This window comes from Lynx rufus, unplaced genomic scaffold (assembly GCF_022079265.1).
Source record: "Lynx rufus isolate CCGP_SWC_20201006 ecotype Redwood Valley unplaced genomic scaffold, mLynRuf1.p SCAF_3, whole genome shotgun sequence".
Taxonomy (NCBI): Eukaryota; Metazoa; Chordata; class Mammalia; order Carnivora; family Felidae; genus Lynx; species Lynx rufus.
Window position 1 is genome coordinate 189146573 of NW_025814845.1, and position 23220 is coordinate 189169792.

A 23220-nucleotide genomic window follows, 5' to 3' on the forward strand; every position below is an offset into this window, starting at 1 on the left:
ACAAGTTTTTGTCAATGTATATCTTCATTTCTCTTGTGTATATACCACACCTGTTATCATGTGTAGATTCTCTCTTATTCCGCATTGTGAGAGAGTATATCGTACCGCAAGTGTGCAACGGGGAATTGGAATGGAGGTCAGCGGTATTGAAATTTGGGGTACAAACCAAGAATTGCTGTGATTTTCAAAAACAGTTGATTCTGTGGGCCCGCTAGGTGAATTCATTATAATTTTATCCTATTATTTTTTCTTTGCTTTCTATCATGCTGGTTTATTCTTTGAAAATGTTTTTCCATTAAAATTAAAAATACTCAGCACAGAAAGTCTACTTCCGAGGCTAAAATCACCTGATCTTAAATGTGCACGTACAAATAATGATTACTATGTCATGGCTGCAAAAGTTAAGATAACCGGAATGCTTACCAGAAAGGGAATGGCTGAATACTTTATGTATCCTGTTCAATGGAACACTATGTGGCTAGCATAAACAGTGAGTTTGGACCTATATCTTTGAATCTGGAGGGAAGCCCATGGTATATATTTTAAGTAAAAAAAAAAAAAAATACAAGTTGCAGAATGGTGTGTATAGTCTGGTCCCATTTTTGGAAACTAAGAAAGAGAACCAACAGATTATGTGAGTGCTTATGGTTTTGAGCATGAATAAAGGTGAGGAAGGCTAGAAAACTCTTGTGATGATCGTTCAGAGGGCACTGTGAGTGAAGGAAATTAGTGATGCTCTATTTTATAGTTGTGAAGTTTTACTTTGCATGTTACTTCCCTTAATCTAAAAAAAAACATACTATGGGGCGCCCGGGTGGCTCAGTCGGTTAAGCGTCCGACTTCAGCTCAGGTCATGATCTCACGGTCCGTGAGTTCGAGCCCCTGAGCTCTGACAGCTCAGAGCCTGGAGCCTGCTTCAGATCCTGTGTCTCCCTCTCTCTCTGCCCCTCCCCTGCTCATGCTCGGTCTCTCTCTGTCTCAAAAATAAATAAACGTTAAAAAAATTAAAAAAAAACATACTAAAGAAAAAAATTGAAGTCTATATCCTTTAAAAAACCCAAATATATATATTTTTTGATTTGCTAATTTTTAGCTCCTCTTCCATAATTAGAATTTTAATTTATTACCTTCTCCTGGAGAAGCTGGATTTTAAAAATCCTTCCTTATTGGTTGTGAAGAAGTAAAGTTATGTAAGAAATGTTGGAACAGCAATATTTGTCTCTCATTTCATTTCTGCCCTTCCTTTCATCACACATGGCTTTGGAAAATGGTGGCTATTCATTCATTTCTTCTATAGTCACAACCCTCCAAATGGAATTTGGGAAACGGAGAGAAGATTCCATATACACTTAATACGTGGAAATAAAATAATCTATAATGGTCTTTAAATATTTTCCTTGGTTGCTGTGAGTTTGGCTGGATTCTCTCTCCTTAGGCACTGACATTCCCCCAACAGTGGAGGATAACACAAAACTACAAATTGGGCAAATCTTTTTTTTTTTTTTTAATTTTTTTTTCAACGTTTATTTATTTTTGGGACAGAGAGAGACAGATCATGAACGGGGGAGGGGCAGAGAGAGAGAGGGAGACACAGAATCGGAAACAGGCTCCAGGCTCCGAGCCATCAGCCCAGAGCCTGACGCGGGGCTCGAACTCACGGACTGCGAGATCGCGACCTGGCTGAAGTCGGACGCTTAACCGACTGTGCCACCCAGGCGCCCCTGGGCAAATATTTCTTATTTGATGCTTGTGGAATTAATGTCACCACCATCTTATCTAGAGCTCCCTGTTTTTGCTGCGTTTGCAAAATGATAAGAAGATCACACAATCTAGAAATGTATGTAACTTTTTCCCCTTTGAGACCTAATGCATATTTTATGGGACAATCCAAATGCTTTAACCTTCTTAAGCTATATTTGTCACTGTTTGAACAGAATACCCACCCTTGAACATGCAACAGAAATTGCAATGATGGTATAAATCGTTACTTGTAAGGCCCTACACAAAACAACATTTCAAAATTCAACTTTAAATCCCGTTAAATACCTTAACTGCCCCACCCCATTTTACACTGTATGTAAAATGCAAGCATCTTCAGCGGCTTGTTCAATTTACCTGGTCATGTGATAGTAACACCCATAACCACATACTGATTATCTCAAGTTCTTAGAAGACGGAGAACATGATCTGTATGTCAAAATTAGAATCCGGTTTGTTATTCAAAACACGAGTCTAATGGAAGCCACTGCAGGTTGGCCCGAGGGCATTCATCCTGACCTCAGCTGTGCAGGGCACCTCGGCCAATGAGGACAGGAGACAGAGGCGCCATGGCGAACTTGGTGAGGAGGGTGAGAAGGGGAAACCCCAAGTGTATTTGCGAGCAAAGAAAGCAGAGTTAACATGAATGACCCAGGGCGCCTGGGTGGCTCAGTCAGTTACGCATCTGACCCTTGGTTTTGGCTCAGATCATGATCTCACAGAGTTTTGGGTCTGGCTTCTGGCTCTGTGCTGAGCAGGGCCTGCTTGGGATTCTCTCTCTCTCTTCCTCGCTCTCTGCCCCTCCCCCGCTCATGCGCTCTCTGTCTCTCTCTCATAAATAAATAAATAAATAAATAATAAACATTTAAAAATGAATGGCCCGGAGAACGTACATTTTCTTCAGGAGAAGATTTGTGGAGTTCCGGGCGGGGGGGGTGGGGGTGGGCAGCAAACCCAGATAATGGGTTTGAGTCTGGTGACTCAAATCACAAACATTCGGTTGTGAGTCTGCTGACTTGTAACGAAAGAGCATCTCTGTAGGCATGAATCGCCAAGGATTTATACACCCAACCCCCAAAACGGTGTCACCTTGACATTGGCAACTATTTGTACCTAGAGAAATAACTTCTTCGCGCTTGGTTTTTATCAAAAAGCATTCCGAAATGAACTTGCTTCTTATTGTCACTTAGTAATTTTTTTTTTTTTTTTTTTCAGAACAATCTAAGACCCGAGTGATCATAACGTGCCTACAGCCTGTCTGGCGGTATCTGAGTCAAGCTGCAGTAGGTATTGGTGTAAATATGCATATGGTTGGGCATGAAGCAGCAGGTGTCTAATAATTGCGACTGAAGCGGCACCACAGTGATTCACGATGTGGATCCGAAACTGGCGACGTGGGGAGGACCGGATACAAAATGTAGCAGGAAGCTGGGGGCTCAAGACATCAGACCAATAAAGGCCGAAGCAGGGGGAAGGGATTACCCCCACTGCGTCCGGAGGAGGGCTATAAGCTACATCTATCTACTCACACCTTCTGGTAGGTAATCTACAAAGCAGGTTGGCCACCGAGCCCGAGAGAAACACTTGCCTCTTCAACAGCCAAAATTAGTTAACAATCAGTTAGGCAGGGGAGCTAAAAGAGGCATCTGAGAGGAAAACATTAACGGGCAACAATGATAAACTGGAACTCTTTAACTTGTGTCTTTAAGTACAGAAACGTAAGGTTGAGTAAACATGACCATCTAAATCCTTTAATCCCGCCGCTGACATTTATAGTGACTGAGAAGGATTAATCATTTTGATCTCTAAATGAATCATTTTAAGTAGTTAATATTTAAAAGTAATAAACTTTGGAGTTGCGGTAATTAGCCTGGTGTATCTGATTAATGTTTCAGGTTTTTGTCTTTCTTTATAAAACCCTAGGCTCACAAAGAAAAAGCTTTCTCTGCATCAGTTAGTATTTCAGAAAAAAAAAAAAGGGTTTCAGATTCCTTTCATTTTTGTATGATGACAGAGGTGAGGGGGAACACTGGGGAAATGAAAAGTTTGGGGTATAACTGGAAATTCATAGCAGCATTAAGTGCTGAATGGTAAGACCATATGGTCATATTTCTTTTGAAGTCTAGGATCCGTTCCCATTATTCACTCTAATGGCATCCAAGACTAAACTAAATCTCAGTCTTTAAAATTAAAAGCATTTTGCTCTTGGCTCCCAAATCTTCCTCTTTCACAATTTTCAACATGCTGGAATGTTTAATATATTTTCATAATGCAAAAAAACACAAATAAATAAAATAAAAATAAGGGGAGTGAGGAAAAAAAACGAATGCGTCCCATTTCGCTTCCGAAGCAGGATAAAATGGTAACAGACAGACACATAATTGTTATCTTAAAGGCGGTGTTAATACTATTTTTACATCAGCCCAGTGCTGTTAGTGACATTCTAAAATGATATGTATAACCTTCATGTTCTACATCTAAGAAATATGAATCTAATTCTTTAGACCTCTCTGGAACATACAGCATAGAGAAAGATTTTTAAATTATTCATCATTTTAGTAATATTCTAGCAATAAAACTTCCCTCCCCCACCCCCCGCCCAAGCAATCTGTATCTAAAAGCTAAAAATGGGCCTTTTTCTATTTGGAAATTGATGAAAATATCTGAAAGGCACGGTCCCACCTATATGTCACTAACCCTCTTCATTCTCTCCCTCGGCACAATCCTGATAGGTCGCGGATGCTATCATTCTAACAGGCAAAAGGTCTTTATCCAGCAAAACATTATAGCGCAATGCCAGCGGAAGTTGTTTTTAAGAGGATCGTGGTTGTGGTTCAGTAGAGACAATGTGCCTCTGCCCAGCACCAAATGAAATCTCACCCTGGCTGAAGCTGGATGAAAGGAAGAAGGTAAACCCAAAATTTTCCATATTCAGCTACACGTGCAGATTGCTCTTTCTTTTGTTTTCTTTTTTTTCTTTTCTTTCCTTTTTTCCTTTCTTTCTCTCTCTCCCCCACTCTCTCTAGTACTACGAATGGATTTTTGTTCTGTTTTCTTCATATTCTTATATAAAAGTTTTTGACTAAAGCGATTCATACACTGCTTTATTTTATTTTTTTATTTATTTTTTGGTTTCTTACTAAGCCAAAACTTCACAATTGTATAGAAAGTCCTCACTTTAGGAGTATCTTGTGTTGAGAAGTCGACAGGGTGACCCTTGAACAGCATGGGTTTGACTTGCGTGGGCCCACTTACATGTGGGTATTTTTTGATATAGTACAGTGCTATAAATGTATTTTCTCTTCTTTATGATTTCCTTAATAACATTTTCTTTTCTCTAGCTTACTTTATTGTCAGAATCCAGAATATAACACATACAGCATACAGAGCGTATGAGAATTGGCTGCTTATGTTATTGGTAAGGCTTCCAGTAACAGTGGGCTATTAGTAGTTAAGTTTGGGGGACGTCAAAAGTTATACGTGGAGTCTTGACTGTGTGGGGTGTCAGGGCCCCAACCCCCAAGCTGTTCAAGGGTCAACTGGATATATTTTCCTATGAAAGCAACATGTAGGGGGCCATGATGGAACATGTAAGTAATGAAGTTCTCTGTGTCTGAGGAACTGGATGAAAAGCACAGTAAAGCATGACATCCAGGTACGGAGGCTGTCTCCCTGAAAAAATGTGTTCGGAATTCCAACCGGGAAAACCTCTCACCACCATAGCCTCTTCCATTAATTTTCCGCTTTCCAAGGTGGGAGGAGTATTCCCCAAGCAGAGCACCGGTAGTCACACGGTACACAAATGCTCAGTGAGGGAAGCCAGGTTGGGAGCTTTGCAGTGGGGGGATAGGAGCTGGGGTTAGCTACTGCCTTTCTCAGACTAACAGGAAAACCGATCACCTTTCCACATGTTTACCGACTACTTAAATTTGCTCTTTTATGAATGGTTTATCCCTGACGTTTCTCCCATCGGACTGTTTGTCTTTCTGTTTTCAATTTGTGAAAGTTATCTCTTCATATGTTATATCTCAGACCTTATATCTGTCACGTGGGTCGTAAACATAATTCCCAAAGTAATAATTTTGCTTATGGTGTTTTAATCTACATACCTAAGGTTTTAAATACAAAATTAATCATTTAAGCTTTTTCTTCTGAGTTTTCTGTTTCTATGAGAAGGGTCTCCCCTACTCTCGAGGTGTACGGGTAGTCCCCCGGTCGGGCTGTGTGCATTCACAGCCACTTTCTCCTTGCCTTCCTCTGTTATAAGAGCTGGAAAGCAAAAATAGTAAATGTTCCCTCTTCTCATGCAGCTAAGCGTAGCCAAGTATAACAGTTGCTGAAAAAAGAGACGTAGAGAGACATCTCTGGGGAGTAAAAAGAAACGGTCCAAAGGGGAGAAGGACCTCTCACCTTTGCTTTTATTCCGTTTCAGCCGGGAATAGGAAAATGCAGCGAACATCTGGGGATCCACGGGACAAAGGCCACATGCTAAGGACTGCAGAGCAAAGACAGAAGGAACCTGGGTCCTTGATGGCATCTTTGAACCCTGCACAGTTCACCTCTAGACTTCTTGTTTTCTGGTTTATAACTGTTAGATGTTGAAGTCGTCGTTTGGGGAGCTTGCTGCTATTTGTGGATCAAGTCGATCCTACTTTATCCAGTCTTTTAAATGAACTGCTAGAATTCTTCCTGCTTTATTTTTTACATTTGCCTTTAATCCATCTTAACTTATTTTTGAATATGCTGAGAGATATGGGTCCAATTTTATATTCTTCCAGATGGATAACCAGTTGTGCCAGCACCATTTATCAAATCCCACTGAATAGAAAAACCATTTTCTGTTTCATGCTGAATTTCCCTATATACTAGGATCTATTTCTGAAATTTTAGTCTATTCCACTGATTGACTTACCTTATTTATGCCAATATCATATAGATGTGATTGCAGTGGATTCATAGGACTTAATATATATATTATATATGTATTTATATATATTATATATTAATATATATAATATGTATTATATATATTAATAATTATAATTATTAATATATAATATATTATACGTATTATATATTATATATTAATAATTATAATTAATAATATATAATAATATATATTAATATATAATACGTATTTATATACATTATATATCAATATATAATACATATTTATATATATTATATAATACCTTAATATATAATACATATTTATATATATGTTATATAATATATTAATATACATAATACATATTTATATATTATATAATACCTTAATATATATAATACATATTTATATATATTATATAATATATTAATATACATAATACATATATATATTATATATATTAATATATTATATATATTATATATATATTATCTAATTGCCATTTTATCATCACTATTAGCCTTTTAAATATGTTTTTCACTATTTTCAGATTTATTCCCCCATGTGAACTTTAAGACCCCTTTCTCTAATTTAAAATAAACCTTGACTTCCACACATTCTGGGGAGAATTGGTATTCTTAGGGTATCAGTCTTCCCATGTAAAAACATTGACTGTCTTCCTATCTACTCAGATCTTGTTTTATGTTTTCCAATAACATTTTAGAGATCTCTTCATAAAAGGTCTCATACCACTTTTAGAAAATGTATTCCATAGAATTTTATAGTGTTTGTTGCTGTTTGGATAGGATGTTTTATTCTGACTTCCAAAGCTAGCCAATTATTGTTTAATAATTACTCAAAAATAGTATTTAACGTGCATCAGGCAGTATTCTAACTCATTTCATTCTCAACAACTACAGATTGAAAACTAAGGTGCAATCTACGTGGAAGAAAACTGAAGCAGAGAGAAACTAAGTAATGTGTCCAAGCAAGTTACTTGGCCAAGGTTACGTCACTCGCCAGTCAGCTAATGAATGGCAGACCTAGGACTCAAACACAGATCACCTGGATCTAGAATCTATGCTCTTAACCACTATGCTCCATGACCTGTGATGCCTGTATATTTATCTTGTATTCATCCAAGCACCAATTTGCTTCCAACTATTTCGTTTAACTTCTAGAGACATGTGGTTTCTGTATGTATACAACTGACATACGGTTCACAAAAGTGCCAACTTTAACGTTTTGCAAAATATAAATCAATGATTCAATTTTCTTCTCTTAGTTCAGTCGCTAAGACATCAAAAACAATTCTGAATAGGAATTGTGAGAGAGGAGGTGAGCCTCTCTCATGTTCCTCATTTTAACTGAAATGGTCCTAGGATCTCCTCAATTAGAATACTGTTCAAATTTTTTCAGCGGTCATCTTACATAGGACTCAGATGCTTGTGTTTTTTATTCTTGTTTTACTTAGTGAGCTTTACTTTAATAAGGAATGGTTTCTAAATTTTATCCCAAACCTTTTCATCATTTATTGATAAGATCATGTTTTTCTACTTTGATTTATTAATCTAATTATGTTAATAGACTTCCTAACATTGAAAAATCCTCACATTATACCAAGGATTAGTAACTTCTTGGTTATTAATTTGGCCTAGACTATCATCCGTTTTATACATTGCTAGATTCTTCCATGCAAACAGTTATTTAGACTACTTTTCACACATATATCAAGAAGTAATTTTGGTCTAGATAGCCCCTTTTATGTTCTACTTTAATCAAGATTTTTGGTTACTATTAAGGTTATGCCAGCTTTGTAATATGAATTTTAGTACTTTCCATTGCGCGCGTGTGTGTGTGTGTGTGTGTGTGTGTGTGTGTGGCGTTAAATGGCTTTTTGAACCTTGGATTGAGCTCCACTTTAAAGGTTATGTACAATTCACCTCGGATCCTAAAATTCACCAAAAGGAACTATTTCCTTTATAATGGTAACCTTTTAGCCACTTCCCTACTCTCTTCTGAGATAATTGGTTTTGGAAAGTTTTCTTCATGTTGTGACATAATTTGGGGTCAATCATATTTTGCTAAGAAAAAATAAATTCCCCTAGATTTGAATTGCGTGGAGCAGTGCCTTTTAGTTGTTACACGGTGTTCAGTGTCTCTCCTTTTGTTCTCATTATTTTTTAATTGGGATCATCAGGGGCTTTCTATTTCCTTGGCCATTTTAAAGAATCAGCTTTTTTGTTTGTTTTTAATTTCAGTTTTTTTTTTTAATTTTTTTTTTTTAATTTTTTTTTTCAACATTTATTTATTTTTGGGACAGAGAGAGACAGAGCATGAACGGGGGAGGGGCAGAGAGAGAGGGAGACACAGAATCGGAAACAGGCTCCAGGCTCTGAGCCATCAGCCCAGAGCCCGACGCGGGGCTCGAACTCACGGACCGCGAGATCGTGACCTGGCTGAAGTCGGACGCTTAACCGACTGCGCCACCCAGGCGCCCCTAATTTCAGTTTTATCTTGATTATCTCTCCCTTCCATTTCCTTTGCTTTATTTTCCTTCTGTTTATTTTTTCACTCGTCTCGTAGGATCTATAGCAAATTCCTCTTTGTTGGTCTTTATTCTTTAAATCTTCTAATTAACAATATATTTTTCCTATGATTATGGCTTTCTCTGTCTCCCACACATTTTTAAAGCAGAACTTTCTTTTCATTGCTTTCTGTTGCTTCCTATCATAATCTAGGGTTATATTAATCCATGAGAGAAAAAAGGTTTCGTTTATCTTTTTGTTATTGATCTCAAATTTTACTGAGTTGTATGATCAAATGTTTTGATCTCTAAAGTCTCTACTTTTCTGATTTTTGGGGCTAAACGCACAATTGGTTTCTGTAACTATTATGTAGAATTATGAAAAATTGTATCCCTTCTATCTGATGGTTATAAATGTCTGTATATATATATATATATGTTTAACTGAAAATTTATATTAATATTATATAATTGCTTCCTTATTTTTGTCTTCTAGATCTGATTCCAAAGGAGGTAAACCAAAAATATCCCCAAATAAATGTATTTTAACAACCATTTTTTTCCTATTAGCTATTGTATTGCTTAATGTATGCAATTCATCCTTCTGTCTTTTATCGTCCTCTTTGTTTAGTGTTTTTAATAGCAAATTCTGCTGTGCCTACTATTAATACTGCCATTCCTTCTTTCTTTTTGCTTTGGTGGGTATTTACCTGATACTTCTTTATCGATCTCTTTATTCTCAACCATCCTTTTGCCATTTTAAGTCCGTTTATTATAAATACCCATAATTTTTAGAAACCAATGGGATAGTTCTGTTTATGTCAAACTCAGCGCATTTACATTTCATGTAATATGTAGTATAGTAGATTTGCCTTCTTTCATCTTGTTTTATGGTTATTCATGATTTTACTTGTTTCCCCTTTTTCCTTGGAGCAGTTTCTGCTACATTGATCAGATTGCTATTCATTCCCTTTCCCTCCTGCTAATTAGGTAGGTCTACTGTGTTTTTCCCTTCCTCTAATGATCACCTCCCTTTCCTGACATTCATAGTCAAAAACATGTTTTTCATTATTATTTGAATGCAAAGTAGCAATGATTTCTCTCTGCTAAAACTCCTATCCCCTGTTTCGCCCTCTCCCTTTTCGACTGAGATTCCAGAACTCTTACTTTCCTTACCACTTTCCTCCAACTCCTGGGTATTGCTGAGACAAGTGATCACTTTTTAGTCTAGCCTTTTTTCAAGGTCTCCCACGTAGCGTTTCCTAGACATTTCCAGTTGTTCTGTTATCGTCATTTGGGAATTGTCCACATACATACTGCCGAGTTGATTTCATCGGTATTGTTTTTTGAACGCTTTCTTAGACGACACGCGTACAATCTTTCCATGTCCCCAACTATCTTGAATTTACTCTGAGAGACGAAGGATGTCTTCCTTGCACAGAGGATCCCTGGGCTGTAGTTCTTCTCTCCCAGTAGATGGTATTGTACTGTCTTCTCCTTTCATTGTCGCAGGTGAGACATTCATTTTGCTTCTTTTGTAAGCAAGAAGAAAAGTAACTTTTTTTTTTTTCTCTGTAGAAGCTTACAAAATATCTTCTTTCTCTAAGGTGAAAAAAATTCTCTAGGATGAGCTTAGGGGTGTGTGTTGGGGTGAGTGTGTGTGTGAGGGGCGGGGTGCATATACACATGTGTTTTCTTTTTAATTTTACCTGGAACTTGGTTTCTTGTTTTGAGTTGTTTCTTCTCCTTGGTCTTCAAAACTAAGAATCCGGATTTGATCAGTGAACACCCTCTTTTCTTCAACTAATCTATTATATTTTTTCGTATGCAAATGGCAGCCTTCCCAGCCTAGCATTTGCTGGTTACTGTCGGTTTTCTTGTTGCTGCCTTTTTTGGTACTTGGATTTCTATAAGCACTCATTCGCTTTTTAATTTAGGTTCAAGTTTTCCTCCTCTATCTTCATTGCTCATGTTCGTCAGCGGCTTCCTGACTGGTTTGTCTTGCAGCCTATCCCACTTCCTGCAATTTGGGTGCCGCTAAGCACCTTGTGGCTTTCCGGGGGTGCTTTAGTGGTAAGTCCTGCTAGACTCTAGAGACAAATCTCTCCCCTCCGTTTTCCTTGGCTGGCACTCCCGCAATATCAGAGCAGAGAAAACCCATCTGGTTGGTTCCCTCAGCTCCTGAGGGGCCAAGGAAACCAGCTGCTCTTGCAAGGCAACTTTCAGTCCCAGAAGGACCGTGGAGAGGCAGGTCAGTCTCTGTCTGCCACAAAGTCACAGCCTTCTTCCTGATCTTCACCCCAGGGCTGCACCCCACTCTGAGCGCTCATCCGACCGAAAGGGAAAAACTACCTGCATCAGCTTTGTCCTTCGGGGACTCTGTAGAATCTTAGATCTCCTTTGCACCCTGGATCACTGTTCAGCTCAGAGCAAGTAAGGAGTTGTCTGGGGGATGGGTCGACGAGGCTTCATTCAAGCCACCGTAACGCTGGAATCCTGGACACGTGGTCACAGGAAAACCTGGACTGCTCCTCTAATGTTCTTTTGTTTCACAAAACAGAGTTATCCTTGGTAAGGGAGAGGCCGAGCATCTGGAATATTTGTACAGAAGATAAACTCAGGATGCAGCCCACTAAGGAGGTGCAGCCGTCAAAAATCAGGGCCTGTGGGGTCTGCTACCCTTGAACTAGTCTTAGATGAGCAATGTCATGAGGGGAGAAGCAGAAGCCATATTTGGGGGAACTGGGGACGTCTGGGCACTGCTGACAGCGATAAGCAGGAAGAGAAGGCAAACCCCGGAGCAGCAGTAAGGAAAGAGGAGAGTTTCGGGGACCGGAAGCAAGCTGTTCAATGAGCGCCTGTCTTTGTTAACCTGCCTTCCTCCTTCCCTTTCCTACTTTACAGATGTATGTCCATTTTGATTCCAGGAATGTATAAACACAGACATAATGCTCTCTGTTGTTCAAATTTAAAAACAGATAACTCCCCTCCCCACCACCATTCTATGAATGAGGAGTGAATGGTGATCTTTTCATTTTAAAATTCTGCAATTCACCACCCAACACCAATAACTGACTGACTGGTAAACATTTTGGGTTAAGACTGTCTCAGAGGTGCTTTGCAGACATATGGTTCTGCGGAACAAAAGCGTTCCTATTTCCAGACGTCGCCTTGTTTCAAAATTCACCCTCATGGCCAACACTTCTTGTTGGAGTTGATAAATATTTTCATTCGGTCGAGGACGCTACAAGGAATGCACATAGTGCAGAGGAAAAAAAAAAAGATCTCTTACTTTATCACTTCTCTAAAACTGTGGTATGATCTTATGCAGCTGTTTCATGAGAAATGTGTCTCAGACCTGACAGGATAAATTCTCTTCAAAGTTGAATCACAGAAAATGGTATCCAAGAATGCAAAACAGGTCACTGTCACCCTAACCCCATCACACCTACGGAGGGTTCCACAGCTGCTGAAACAACAACTATTCCCATCACCTAATAAACCATAGGAAGAGATTTGAAAAGAGACAGAGAAAGAGATCTATATGGGATCTGGTCACATGACACATTATTGTGAAAACACAACCATCCCCGGCTTTGCAGTCTCTAAACAGAATACATAATTAATGAAAGTCACTTGGCAGTCACTAGAGCCACAAAAATCAAGTTGGACAGTAGGCCACCAAATCGGTCAAGAGACATAAAAGCATCATATTTCTACGTTTGAAGGCTCCACGTAAGTGCATTCACAGGGGTCTCTACGTATCCCTTCCTTGGGCTGAAGGGGCCCTTGCCTGTGTCATTTAAAGTAGAATGAGGATTGACAAGTTGTTTTAGGACCCCACAGACAAGCTACATTAGCATGATTCTTTGGAATCGGTTCAAAGATCTTTGGCTACTAGTAACGTTTTTTCATCTTTCATTTTTATTATGTGTATGATGTCAGGAGTTGTGGCAGGAAGCACATTTTGTCAATTAAATAATTAATCCCACAGCATAATAGTCAGGGAGGAAAAACTGACATTTGTCAGGCTCAAAGGAAAGGAAAGCCTAGGAGGATTTTTCATTAGGCTTGCTTGAGAAAAACAGAATCCGACAGCAAACTTTCCTTCGTCACTTCTCTCCTACATTTACTGCTCCGGCTACACACATTCCCTGTATCCAACCACAGGAGAGAGAAAGTATTTGCAATAGCTCCCTCTCCCTCAAGCTCATCCCACCTGGTCCCAAGTAATCATATCGCTGTATCTCCTAAAGACGTCTCCAGTCTCCTCCTTGCTCTCTAGCCACACCATCAAAAGGGGCCACAACTGGCACCAATAAAGCAAAGGGGAATTCTGACCCGGAACTGCCTGTTCTCCGGCTTTGGCCACGGCACAGAGGTTGGAAGCCAAGCGCTAGGGGCAGACCGGCCCCGGGTTCAAGCCCCCAGCTCGGCTGTCGCTAGCCCTGGGGTGTCAGGCCTCTCCACTTGGCAAAGGAGGGCACTACTGGGACCCATCTCACCCAAGGACTGGGAGGGTGCACGTAAAACCTGGCTAGTGCCATGACTGGAGCATACCAAGGGATCAGTGCACATGGGCAATACGTAGCAGTATATTCCATTCGTGTTTCCAATATGGCCTGACTGATGAACACGTCAGGTGGAAAGCGGGCCCGAGGACACACCGCACTCCTGCTTTTCCTTTCTCTCCGACCCTTAAACCTCTGCTCCCCGCTTCATTCCACTGCTCCCAACAAGCCGCCTCCACGTGCTGCCTCGCTCACTCTCTCTTCCCTCTGCCCCTCTTCTTCCCCCCCCCCCCCCCACCCCCAGCCTGGCTGGTGACAAGCTGAGTAATAGTACTGTTGGGTCCCCTAAGAACTGTGGTTCCAGGGTTTCCCCAGATGGTATGGCCATGTCATCGACAACAGTCTGCATTGGATTAGCGCTGCCTAGGAGGTGAAAATTTCAGCTCGCTATTTTTAACCCGTTTGAGCATCCTTCGTGCTGCCTAAACGAAATGCTTGCTTGGGGTGGAGATGAGCCTCCCCCACGCATCACGCCACATGTGCTGAGGTTTTTTTTTTTCTTTTAATGGTATTCCACAATGTTTTGTTTTGTTTTGTGGGGTTTTTTTTTTTTTTCCGATAGGGCACTAAACTAGTTGTTTTTGTTACAAAAGGCAAGGCTTCACACCGGGTTCAGACTGCATGCATTTCCTAGTACCTACTACTTTTTAAATTGGTGGAACCTGTACCCTGATAATCTATGTCAGCTGTGTAGACAATACGAAAGAAAAAAAAAACCACTTGGGTTTGGAATTATAAGACATCGTGCAATGGACTTAGAAGTCCCTTGGCTTACCAAGGGTATGTATCTCAAATATTATGTCTTATATCTTCCCTTAAAAACTGGCTCAGTCGGTTAAGTGTCTGACTTCAGCTCAGGTCACAGTCATCTCACAGTTGTGAGTTCGAGCCCTGCATCAGGCTCTCCGCTGACAGTGCAAAGCCTGCTTTGGAGTCTCTGTCTCCCTCTCTCTCTCTCTGCCCCTCTCCTGCTCACACTCTCTCTCTCAAAAATATATAAATAAACATTAAAAAAACTGAATCTCAAAAAAAAAACAAAAACAAAACTACTATGTCAAGCTACCATATCCCATTTCATAAATGATGGTACCTGTAATTTTAGTAAGATATCCTTCAGGGGTAAAAAAAATCTCTCTTTAGCAAATCAAAGGAGTCTTCTTTGAGGCAAACTGGTTTAGGTGAGTGAATGTTCTTTCAATCTAGTTAGGATGGTTCTTTCCACAATAGAGAGAAGAAGAGAACCATGGAAAATTTCCAAACTTCTGCATGATTTATTGCATTATTTTTCTGAAATTTGTTGCTTGCTCAATATCATACTGTTGGTCACACTGTTTGTAAGGTGACTGGGAAAGAAGGAATATATTCTTTACATTTGCGGTTTAATTTATTTTTCCTCATTTCCAGATTAAAATAGCTGAGGGATGCTAAGTTCTGTGTAAACTATGCAATACAAATGGGAGAGGATTTTACTTTTATTAGTAGTAATCGTGCCTGCATCTCCAAAAAAATGTATTAGAAAACAAAAACCTAGGTATGCCCAATTTAAAATAAGCTATTGTCTGAAAGCATGGAGATTGGTAGGTTTCAGACTGGGAAGGCAAGTTACAGAAGTCATTACTCCACTGGTAGAGTATACAGGCAGAAAACAGAGCGTAAAAACGTTCAACAAATACATGTGAATGGCCAAACCATAACGGGTTATATTATGTGAAACTGGGATGTTTTAAGGTAGAACCTTAATGTTCTAGATCACCTGCCGGAGAGAAACCTGAACCCTTCAGTAGCAGGCTCTTGTATGAACAGATAGACATCAGCACATGGGCTACATGGCTCATGAGATAATTCAGAATTAGGACTGTCACTTTTCAATGAGTGAAAGGCCTTTGCTTGTCAACCTTTCCCGTTCCCTTACGTCAGTTCTAACGGCAGAAACGTCCGTGAGCACCTTCCTGAACGGGCGAGAGAGCCCACGAGACCTGGATCTCAAGTTTATGCACAAACGCTGGCTGTGTGCAGAATCACACCCCTCACATATAAAATGTGCACAGTGATTCTCGCCTGGGGGGCTCAGTCGGTTCAGCGTCCGACTTCAGCTCAGGTCATGAGCTCACGGTGCGTGAGTTCAAGCCCCGTGTCGGGCTCTGTGCTGACATGGCATTTCAGAGCCTGGAGCCTGCTTCGGATTCCGTGTCTCCCTCTCTGCCCCTCCCTCACCTACGCTCTGTCTGTCTCTCAATAAATAAATAAATAAATAAATAAATAAATAAATAAATAAATAAACATTAAAAGAATTTTTATATGTGCACAGTGATTCTCTACATGAATCGGTACCCTTATCTGCGGTCAATGTGCCTGTAGGTGGCTTTCTACCTTTAAACTGGAATACTATGTGACCATCTAGTTTCTCAAAAATCTGAATCAGAGGCTAGACATCCAAGTTGGAAAATAATCATGTCACCTATAGAGGAGAAAAACATGGCACCTCCAAGGGGGCGCCTTCTGAGTGTGCCTTGTTTTGTGAGACCGGCGACCTACCTTGTCTGCTGTATTCGTCTGCTTCCCTGTGAACCAAATCCTTTACTCTGTTTCCGTAAAGCAGCCGTGAAGAATCATGATCAAAAGCTTTCAAGGTTTCACTGGAACTGTACGACTTCTGCGTGGGGACCCTACACTCCTCATTGTCTGCTGAGGAATTTGTATAACGCCGTTCTTTTTCTCGTCTGCTCTTGGTCAGCGAGCAGTAAGGCCTACGTTCTTTCACATCCATACTTCATTCCTTCTGGGTGCACATCAGTCCCGGTCGGCACAGATTACACTCACGGGTCAACTTGCATTGGCCTCTCTGCAAAGATAAAAGGTTTCCATAACGTCAGGGTAACATTCGTCTAAAAACTGACCACCCTATGGGGCACCTGGGTGGCTCAGTCCATCAAGCATCCAACTGAGGTTCGGGTCAGGATCTCAGGGTTCATAGGTTCGAGACCTGCATCGGGCTCCGTGCTGACAGCTCAGAGCCTGGAGCCTGCTTTGGATTCTGTGTCTCCCTCTCTCTCTGCCCCTCCCCCGCTCGCACTCTGCACTCTGTCTCTCTCTCTCTCAAAAATTAATAAACATTAAAAAAAGCTATTAAAATCTGACCACCCTATATCCTTCTCAATGTGGAGAATGGTGGAAAGAAATACTATTGCCTATCTAGAAAACTTGCTTTCAACAACAACGATGAAAATTTGTGAAATCACTGTAAAATGTCCCGTAGTACCAGGAAGTGAGGCATACTTTCTATTACTGAGTGTTATGGAGGCTTGTTCAAGCTACTATAACTGATTTTTCACTTTAATAATAAAAAAAAATTAAGCTCAAGATCAAATTTCACTACAGAAGCGAGCTAAAGGTTGGCCCCAATATGCCTGTTAAATTTTCCACAATGGGACAATTTTCTCTCACAGCATTTTTGCCATTCACAAATAAATTCTCTTTCTTCTTTTAACAAAAATGTATACTATTTTTACTTCTTTGATTTTTTTTAAGAGCAGAAGCAAATTGGGAGCTTTTTGGACGTGAAATTTTGTCAAATACATTGAGCATTTTTTAAATTTCTGCAAAGACGTTTTCTTCAGCGGACACAATTTTCACGTTTCAAGGACCTAAACGGCTTCAACTATGGAAAAAACTGACCCTTGTCCTTTACCCTTCTCCTAAAAATGTATTTTCCTCTCTAGAACGTGGGTTTAATCCATGCTATCCTGATTTAAAGGCAATTCAAGTGGCTAACTTGAGGTAGGTTTTTGCAAGGGCCAGTAGCAAGAGTTAAATCAGAAGGAACAAGGTCATGTGTGTTTCTTTGCTGAGCTACTGTCTCTTTCCTGATTTGGCTGAACTGACAGGGGTAAAAGTGACTGGGCCTGAGGAGGGATGGCTTCCCAGGTCTAATGTGCATTTTATTTTTTTACTTATTTTAAAGTGTACTTTCTCATGTAAGCGCTCTCTACACCCAACGTGGGGCTTAAACTCACGACCCCAAGATCAGGAGTGGCATCCTCCATAGACTGAGACAGCCAGGTGCCCCTACTCTGCATTTTAAAGGGTCCTCCCTTGTCTTTACTCTTTCTCACTTGGTCTTTGTCTTACATCTGAAGGTCCCCAAAGGCCTCCAGTGGTGGCTCCCACTCCCCTCCGACTTTCCTCAACTCACTTTTTATTGGAGTGATTCCAGAATCAGCTTGAAACAAATGATTTCTGGTGGCCCCAGATCTTCTCTTCGGTACCACATCCCTAGGACCGTGATTTCTAGTTAGATTTTTTTTTTCCCATGGAGAATCCCTCTCCCAAGGAATCCTTCCCTCTCTCTTGATCCTTGGCTATCGTTATACGCATCACATCTCTCTTTAATGTGCTTTCAACATGGTGTCTTGGGGCTGACTCCCGATTCTCCCACGTTGGCTCCGCTTACCTCTAGGCTATCAACAAGTCTCTTCTGTCTGAGCAACATTAGGACTCCTCTGCCTTTCACTTTCTGATTTCTGCCTTCTATCCAGCGGTAAGAATAGTGGTGAAATTCTGAGCTGGCCTGGTCACAGAGTTCCAGAACCTACACTTGGAAACTCTGGGGGGTTCCTCCTGCTACCTCTTTTTTGTTTGTTTGTTTATTTTATTAAAAAAAGGTTTTTTACATTTATTTATTTTTAAGAAACAGAGAGAGACAGAGCACAAGTGGGGGAGGGGCAGAGAGAGAGGGAGACACAGAATCCATAGCAGGTTCCAGGCTCCGAGCTGTCAGCACAGAGCCCGACGCGGGGCTCAAACTCACAAACCGCGAGATCATGACCCGAGCCAAAGTTGGACACTTAACCGACTGAGCCACCCAGGCGCCCTGTTTTTTTTTTTTTAACGTTTTTTTTTATTTTGGGAGAGAGCAAGAGAGACAGAGAGAGAGCAGGGGAGGGGCAGAGAGAAAGGGAGTGAGACAGAATCCCAAGCAGGTTCTGCGCTCTCAGCTCAGAGCCTGATGCGTGCTCAAACCCTGAGATCACGACCTGAACAGAGATCAACGGCCAGATACTTAACCGACTGAGCCACCCAGGTGCCCCCCCTGCTACCTCTTTGACCAAACTGTATCTTCTCCCGTCTACACTGCCTGTGAAGTGTTACTTCACATGGGTTTCCACATTTCCCTGCTATTGAATCAAGTGGGGCTGTTAAAAGAAGTCGCTAATATTTCCCTCAGCTGTTGAAATATATCTTGACTTCTCTACCTTTTTTCTGATTTTCCATGAATCTGATTAAATAAAGAAAACTAATGTTTTTCACTGATCCCTTCTGATTCATTACCCCATTATTCTCTTCACAAATTCTTCCAATAGCTCTTAATAGAAATTGGATTTCTCTTATTGTAGCTCTTCTATGAGTTTAAGACAATAAATAATTTCAAGATGTGGTAACAGGGCATATTTTTGTATAACATGGTTAAAACAACATACCAATTCACTCTCTTTAGTCCAAGGGAAACAAATATTTACTTTAGGTAAATATTTATTGAATTATTATTATTATGTATTTAGGCTCTCTTTTATGTGCTGAGGACATGCCATTAAATAAAATGAAGTCATTGCCCTCATGGAACATACTTCTACTGAGGGGAAGCAGGTACATTCTTTCCAATAGAACAAATATATAAGTCTGAGTTCGAGGAAAATCTTGTTTCTAAAGTGGTCTAGATCTCTTTGGAGGAAAAGCCATATCAACTCTCATAACTAAATGACCACCAAAAAACTTCCTTTTTTTTTTTTTATTTTTTTTTTCAACGTTTTTATTTTTATTTTTGGGACAGAGAGAGACAGAGCATGAACGGGGGAGGGGCAGAGAGAGAGGGAGACACAGAATCGGAAACAGGCTCCAGGCTCTGAGCCATCAGCCCAGAGCCTGATGCGGGGCTCGAACTCACGGACCGCGAGATCGTGACCTGGCTGAAGTCGGACGCTTAACCGACTGCGCCACCCAGGCGCCCGACCACCAAAAAACTTCTAATTGACCAAATAAATATCATAATTCAAGCATTTTTAGTAACAGAACTTTGGGATTTGAAATTATTATGAAAGTTTCAGTTCTTGCCGTGAGTTGACATCGATTTTAAGATAAGTGCTGCTAAGGCACTGAGCCTGGATGGCTCAGTCAGTTGAGTGTCTGACTCTTGATTTAGGCTCAGATCATGATCCCAGGGTCATGGGATCGAGCCCTGTGTTGGGCTCCATACTGAGCATGAAGCCTGCTTAAGATTCTCTCTGTCTCCCTCTGCTCCCCTCCCCCACTCACACTCTTTCTCCAAACTAAAAAATAAAAATAAATTAATTGAAATAAGTGTTGCCATATACACACATATGTTTGCATTTCTACACTTTAAAAATGAACTGATTAAAGCAAGGGGAAACTCCCGCCCCCCCCCCCCCGCTGCAATTTTGCCTCAGTTAGTTAGACCAGGCATTGGTAAACTCTAGTACACCAGCCAAATCTGACCTATCATCCGTTTTTGTAAATAAAATTTTATGGGAACGCAGAACATGTATTTGTTTATGTCTTGTCCTTGGCTGCGTTCTTGCTGCAAAGACAGAGTTGAATGGTTGCAACAGAGACTTTAGTGAAGTGAATTGTGTCTCTCAAAAAGATATATTGAGGTCTTAACACCTAGTACCTGGGACTGTGACCTTATCTGGAAGTATGGTCTCTGGAGTTGCAATCAAGTTAAGATGAGGTTATGTTGGATTAGGATGGGTCCTAAATCTAGTGATTGGTGACTTCATAAGAGACGGGACAGGGAGATTTGGATCCAGAGACATGGAGACACACAGGAGAGAGGGCCACGTGAGGACAAAGGCAGAGGCTGAGTGACGTAGCTACAAGCTAAGGGTTGCCAGCAAACGGCAGAAGCTGGGGGAGACACATGGAACAGATTCTTCCCGAGAACTTCAGAGAAAGCATGGCACAGCCAGTACCTTAGTTTTCAGACTTGTTGCCTCCAGAACTTCTTGTTCTAAGCCACTGAGTGTGTGTAGTTTGTTACTAATGCAGAGACCTGATGGCCTGCAAAGTTTAAAGTATTTACTCTCCGGCCCTTTATATGCAAAATGATCAAGGTCTGACTTACATCATTCATATTTCCATCCTGTCCTTCACTGTCCCTTTGGAGCTTTGAATGTGAAATGTCTTCTCTTTATTATATAGCCCATGATACAAGTTTGCAATCTTGCAAATAAGACGATCAATAAGCTCTTTAACGTTGTAATACAAACATATACCATCAATAGTAAAGATGCGTCCACATGGTAAGGTTACCAATATTTATAAATCAATTACATGTTAATAGACGCCTAATAAAAAGATAATTTTAGGTATTCTTGAGCTTTATAGAACATCTCTAGCACCAAATATCTGACTTTTCTTTATTTGTGAAGCAATTCTGAAGTGCCATGATAAATGAAGATACCGTATTCAAATATACTATCAAAGACAAAGACGTTTGATCCTAGAGATTCCAAACAATAAAAAGGCTTTTGCATTTGTCTTTCCATTTTTGTGCATAGTTCAAACTCTTCAAGGATGCAATCTACACTGTAATGTTTGCAACCACTGATACGCTTCTGATGGAAGTCAATGAGTTCAATATGACTTCAAAAGGCAGTGTTGTGCATTATCTTCTGCGCTCAGCTCCAGATTTGAAGGTTAAAAAATGCAGCTGTTTAAGCAGTGCTAAATTGTTGAAGCACTTTGATGGTGATTGCATAGTCCTACACAGGAAGAGGGTCACTATGTGCATATTCAGCATAAAGCATTTGATGAACAGGATCATGGCTGTAACAGTGGGCAAGGCCTTTGAACAATAAGGAAAACGATTAGAAATAAAGTTGTCCAAAAAGTTCTGACTGAATTTGCTACAGCAAGTATACAACATCATCAAATTGATTGGGTTCATTTCCTTGAAAAACAACTCCGTTACTAACCATAGCACCTCTCTGGAAAACACACCTGGTCTTAAAGAAATTTCTATTATTTGGTCATTAATTTTTCTCAATTAATTGTTTTCTCAATTTTTTCCTGCAAATATTTGATCGACTAAATGAACGGGCAGGACACCAGATCTGGGGTGATCATATTGTCTATTTCGGATAGTAGTCAAACCTGCTTGAAACTTGGCCAGAGAACTTAACAACATTCTTACATTGTTTCATAACATGTTCCTAATTCCAAAGAAACATTTTTTTAATTGTACCTTTAGGAAGCAATCTGATTTTAATTGGACTCAGTATATCTTTAAAACCTTTCAGTCAACGATTACAATTTATCAGGCTTGTAACAAACATCCCTAAAATCATCTGTACTTCTAAAATTCTAGGAGCTTATGTGTCTATCCAGCAATTGTAATAAAAACAGATATTCAAACACAAAGGATTAGGTAGCCTGTTGGTCAAACTCCACCCATGCTCCCACTGTTTCTTATTTTCTGTAAGAATTACAAATTCCTGAACATCGCTTTGAGTATCTTCTGCACAGAATGTCTTCCTCAAACTGTCTTTATAATAGTTTGAAAAAGCTCACCCACAAGAATAAGCAGACTTCAGAAAAACACTAATTTACGCAAACATATTTTTGATTAAAGGTCTAAATTAAGCTATTTGTACATAACACTAGGAAAATTTTACCTTTTATTATTCACAATTCACGTTTTCCCTAATAAGGTAGAATTTATGATTTATTACCAATTATGATAATTAAACAGTAAATACAACTTTGCACGCTGTAAGAATTTCTAAGTGTTTCCTTTATTGAAGAGCTAGATTAATGCCAATTGAACACAAGAGGAAATCAATCGCTATTGTTCATTTTAGAGGAAATCTGGTTTCTGGAGGCAAATTTACAAGTCAAAGAATTAAAATAATTAAGTGCAAAAATAAAATCATATGAAATGATTTTTTTTTGTGAGGCTAAATTCAAGCATAACTAAAATTTGAGCTTGCAGTTTTAAACAGAAGAATGTAAGTGACTATAGATGTCATGTCTGAGGCGCGAAGTTAAAACACAAACAAAGCTGTGGGAAGAAATACGGGGAAAGACAACAGTGATGCTTGTTGAGAAGATACAGATACAGAAAAAGTATAGTGAATAATGAGTGGCTGAGCAGGTTAAGCCAAGGCAAGTTTCTTTCTTTAAACATGACATTTGATAACGATAATAAATAAGAAGTCAGCTTCCGCTTCTGGCCAAGACAGAGGAACAGGACCTGGATTTACCCTCTTGCCTAAAATAACAACAACAGTAAAACTGACAAAATACATGAAACAGAGTTTTCAAGACATTGACACAGAGAGAACCTTGAGAAACGGGAAACAAACACGCTGAGTCCTTGATGACCCTTGCTCACTACCCTCAAGAGTTTCTAGGCTACAGGACAGGAGGAAGAACCCAGGAAGAGCACCGCAGACTTCCTA

At 40.0% G+C, this 23220-nt stretch overlaps 1 protein-coding gene across 1 annotated transcript in view; it reads right to left on the minus strand.

The window, feature by feature from the left end:
- TENM3 (teneurin transmembrane protein 3) overlaps positions 1–16511 on the minus strand; it is a 451795-nt gene extending 435284 nt beyond the window's left edge. The window contains exon 1 of the mRNA XM_047091479.1: positions 16280–16511. Within this exon, the coding sequence (XP_046947435.1) occupies positions 16280–16511 (232 nt within the window). The remainder of the gene's footprint in view (positions 1–16279) is intronic.
- Between the last annotated feature and the right edge of the window lie 6709 nt (positions 16512–23220).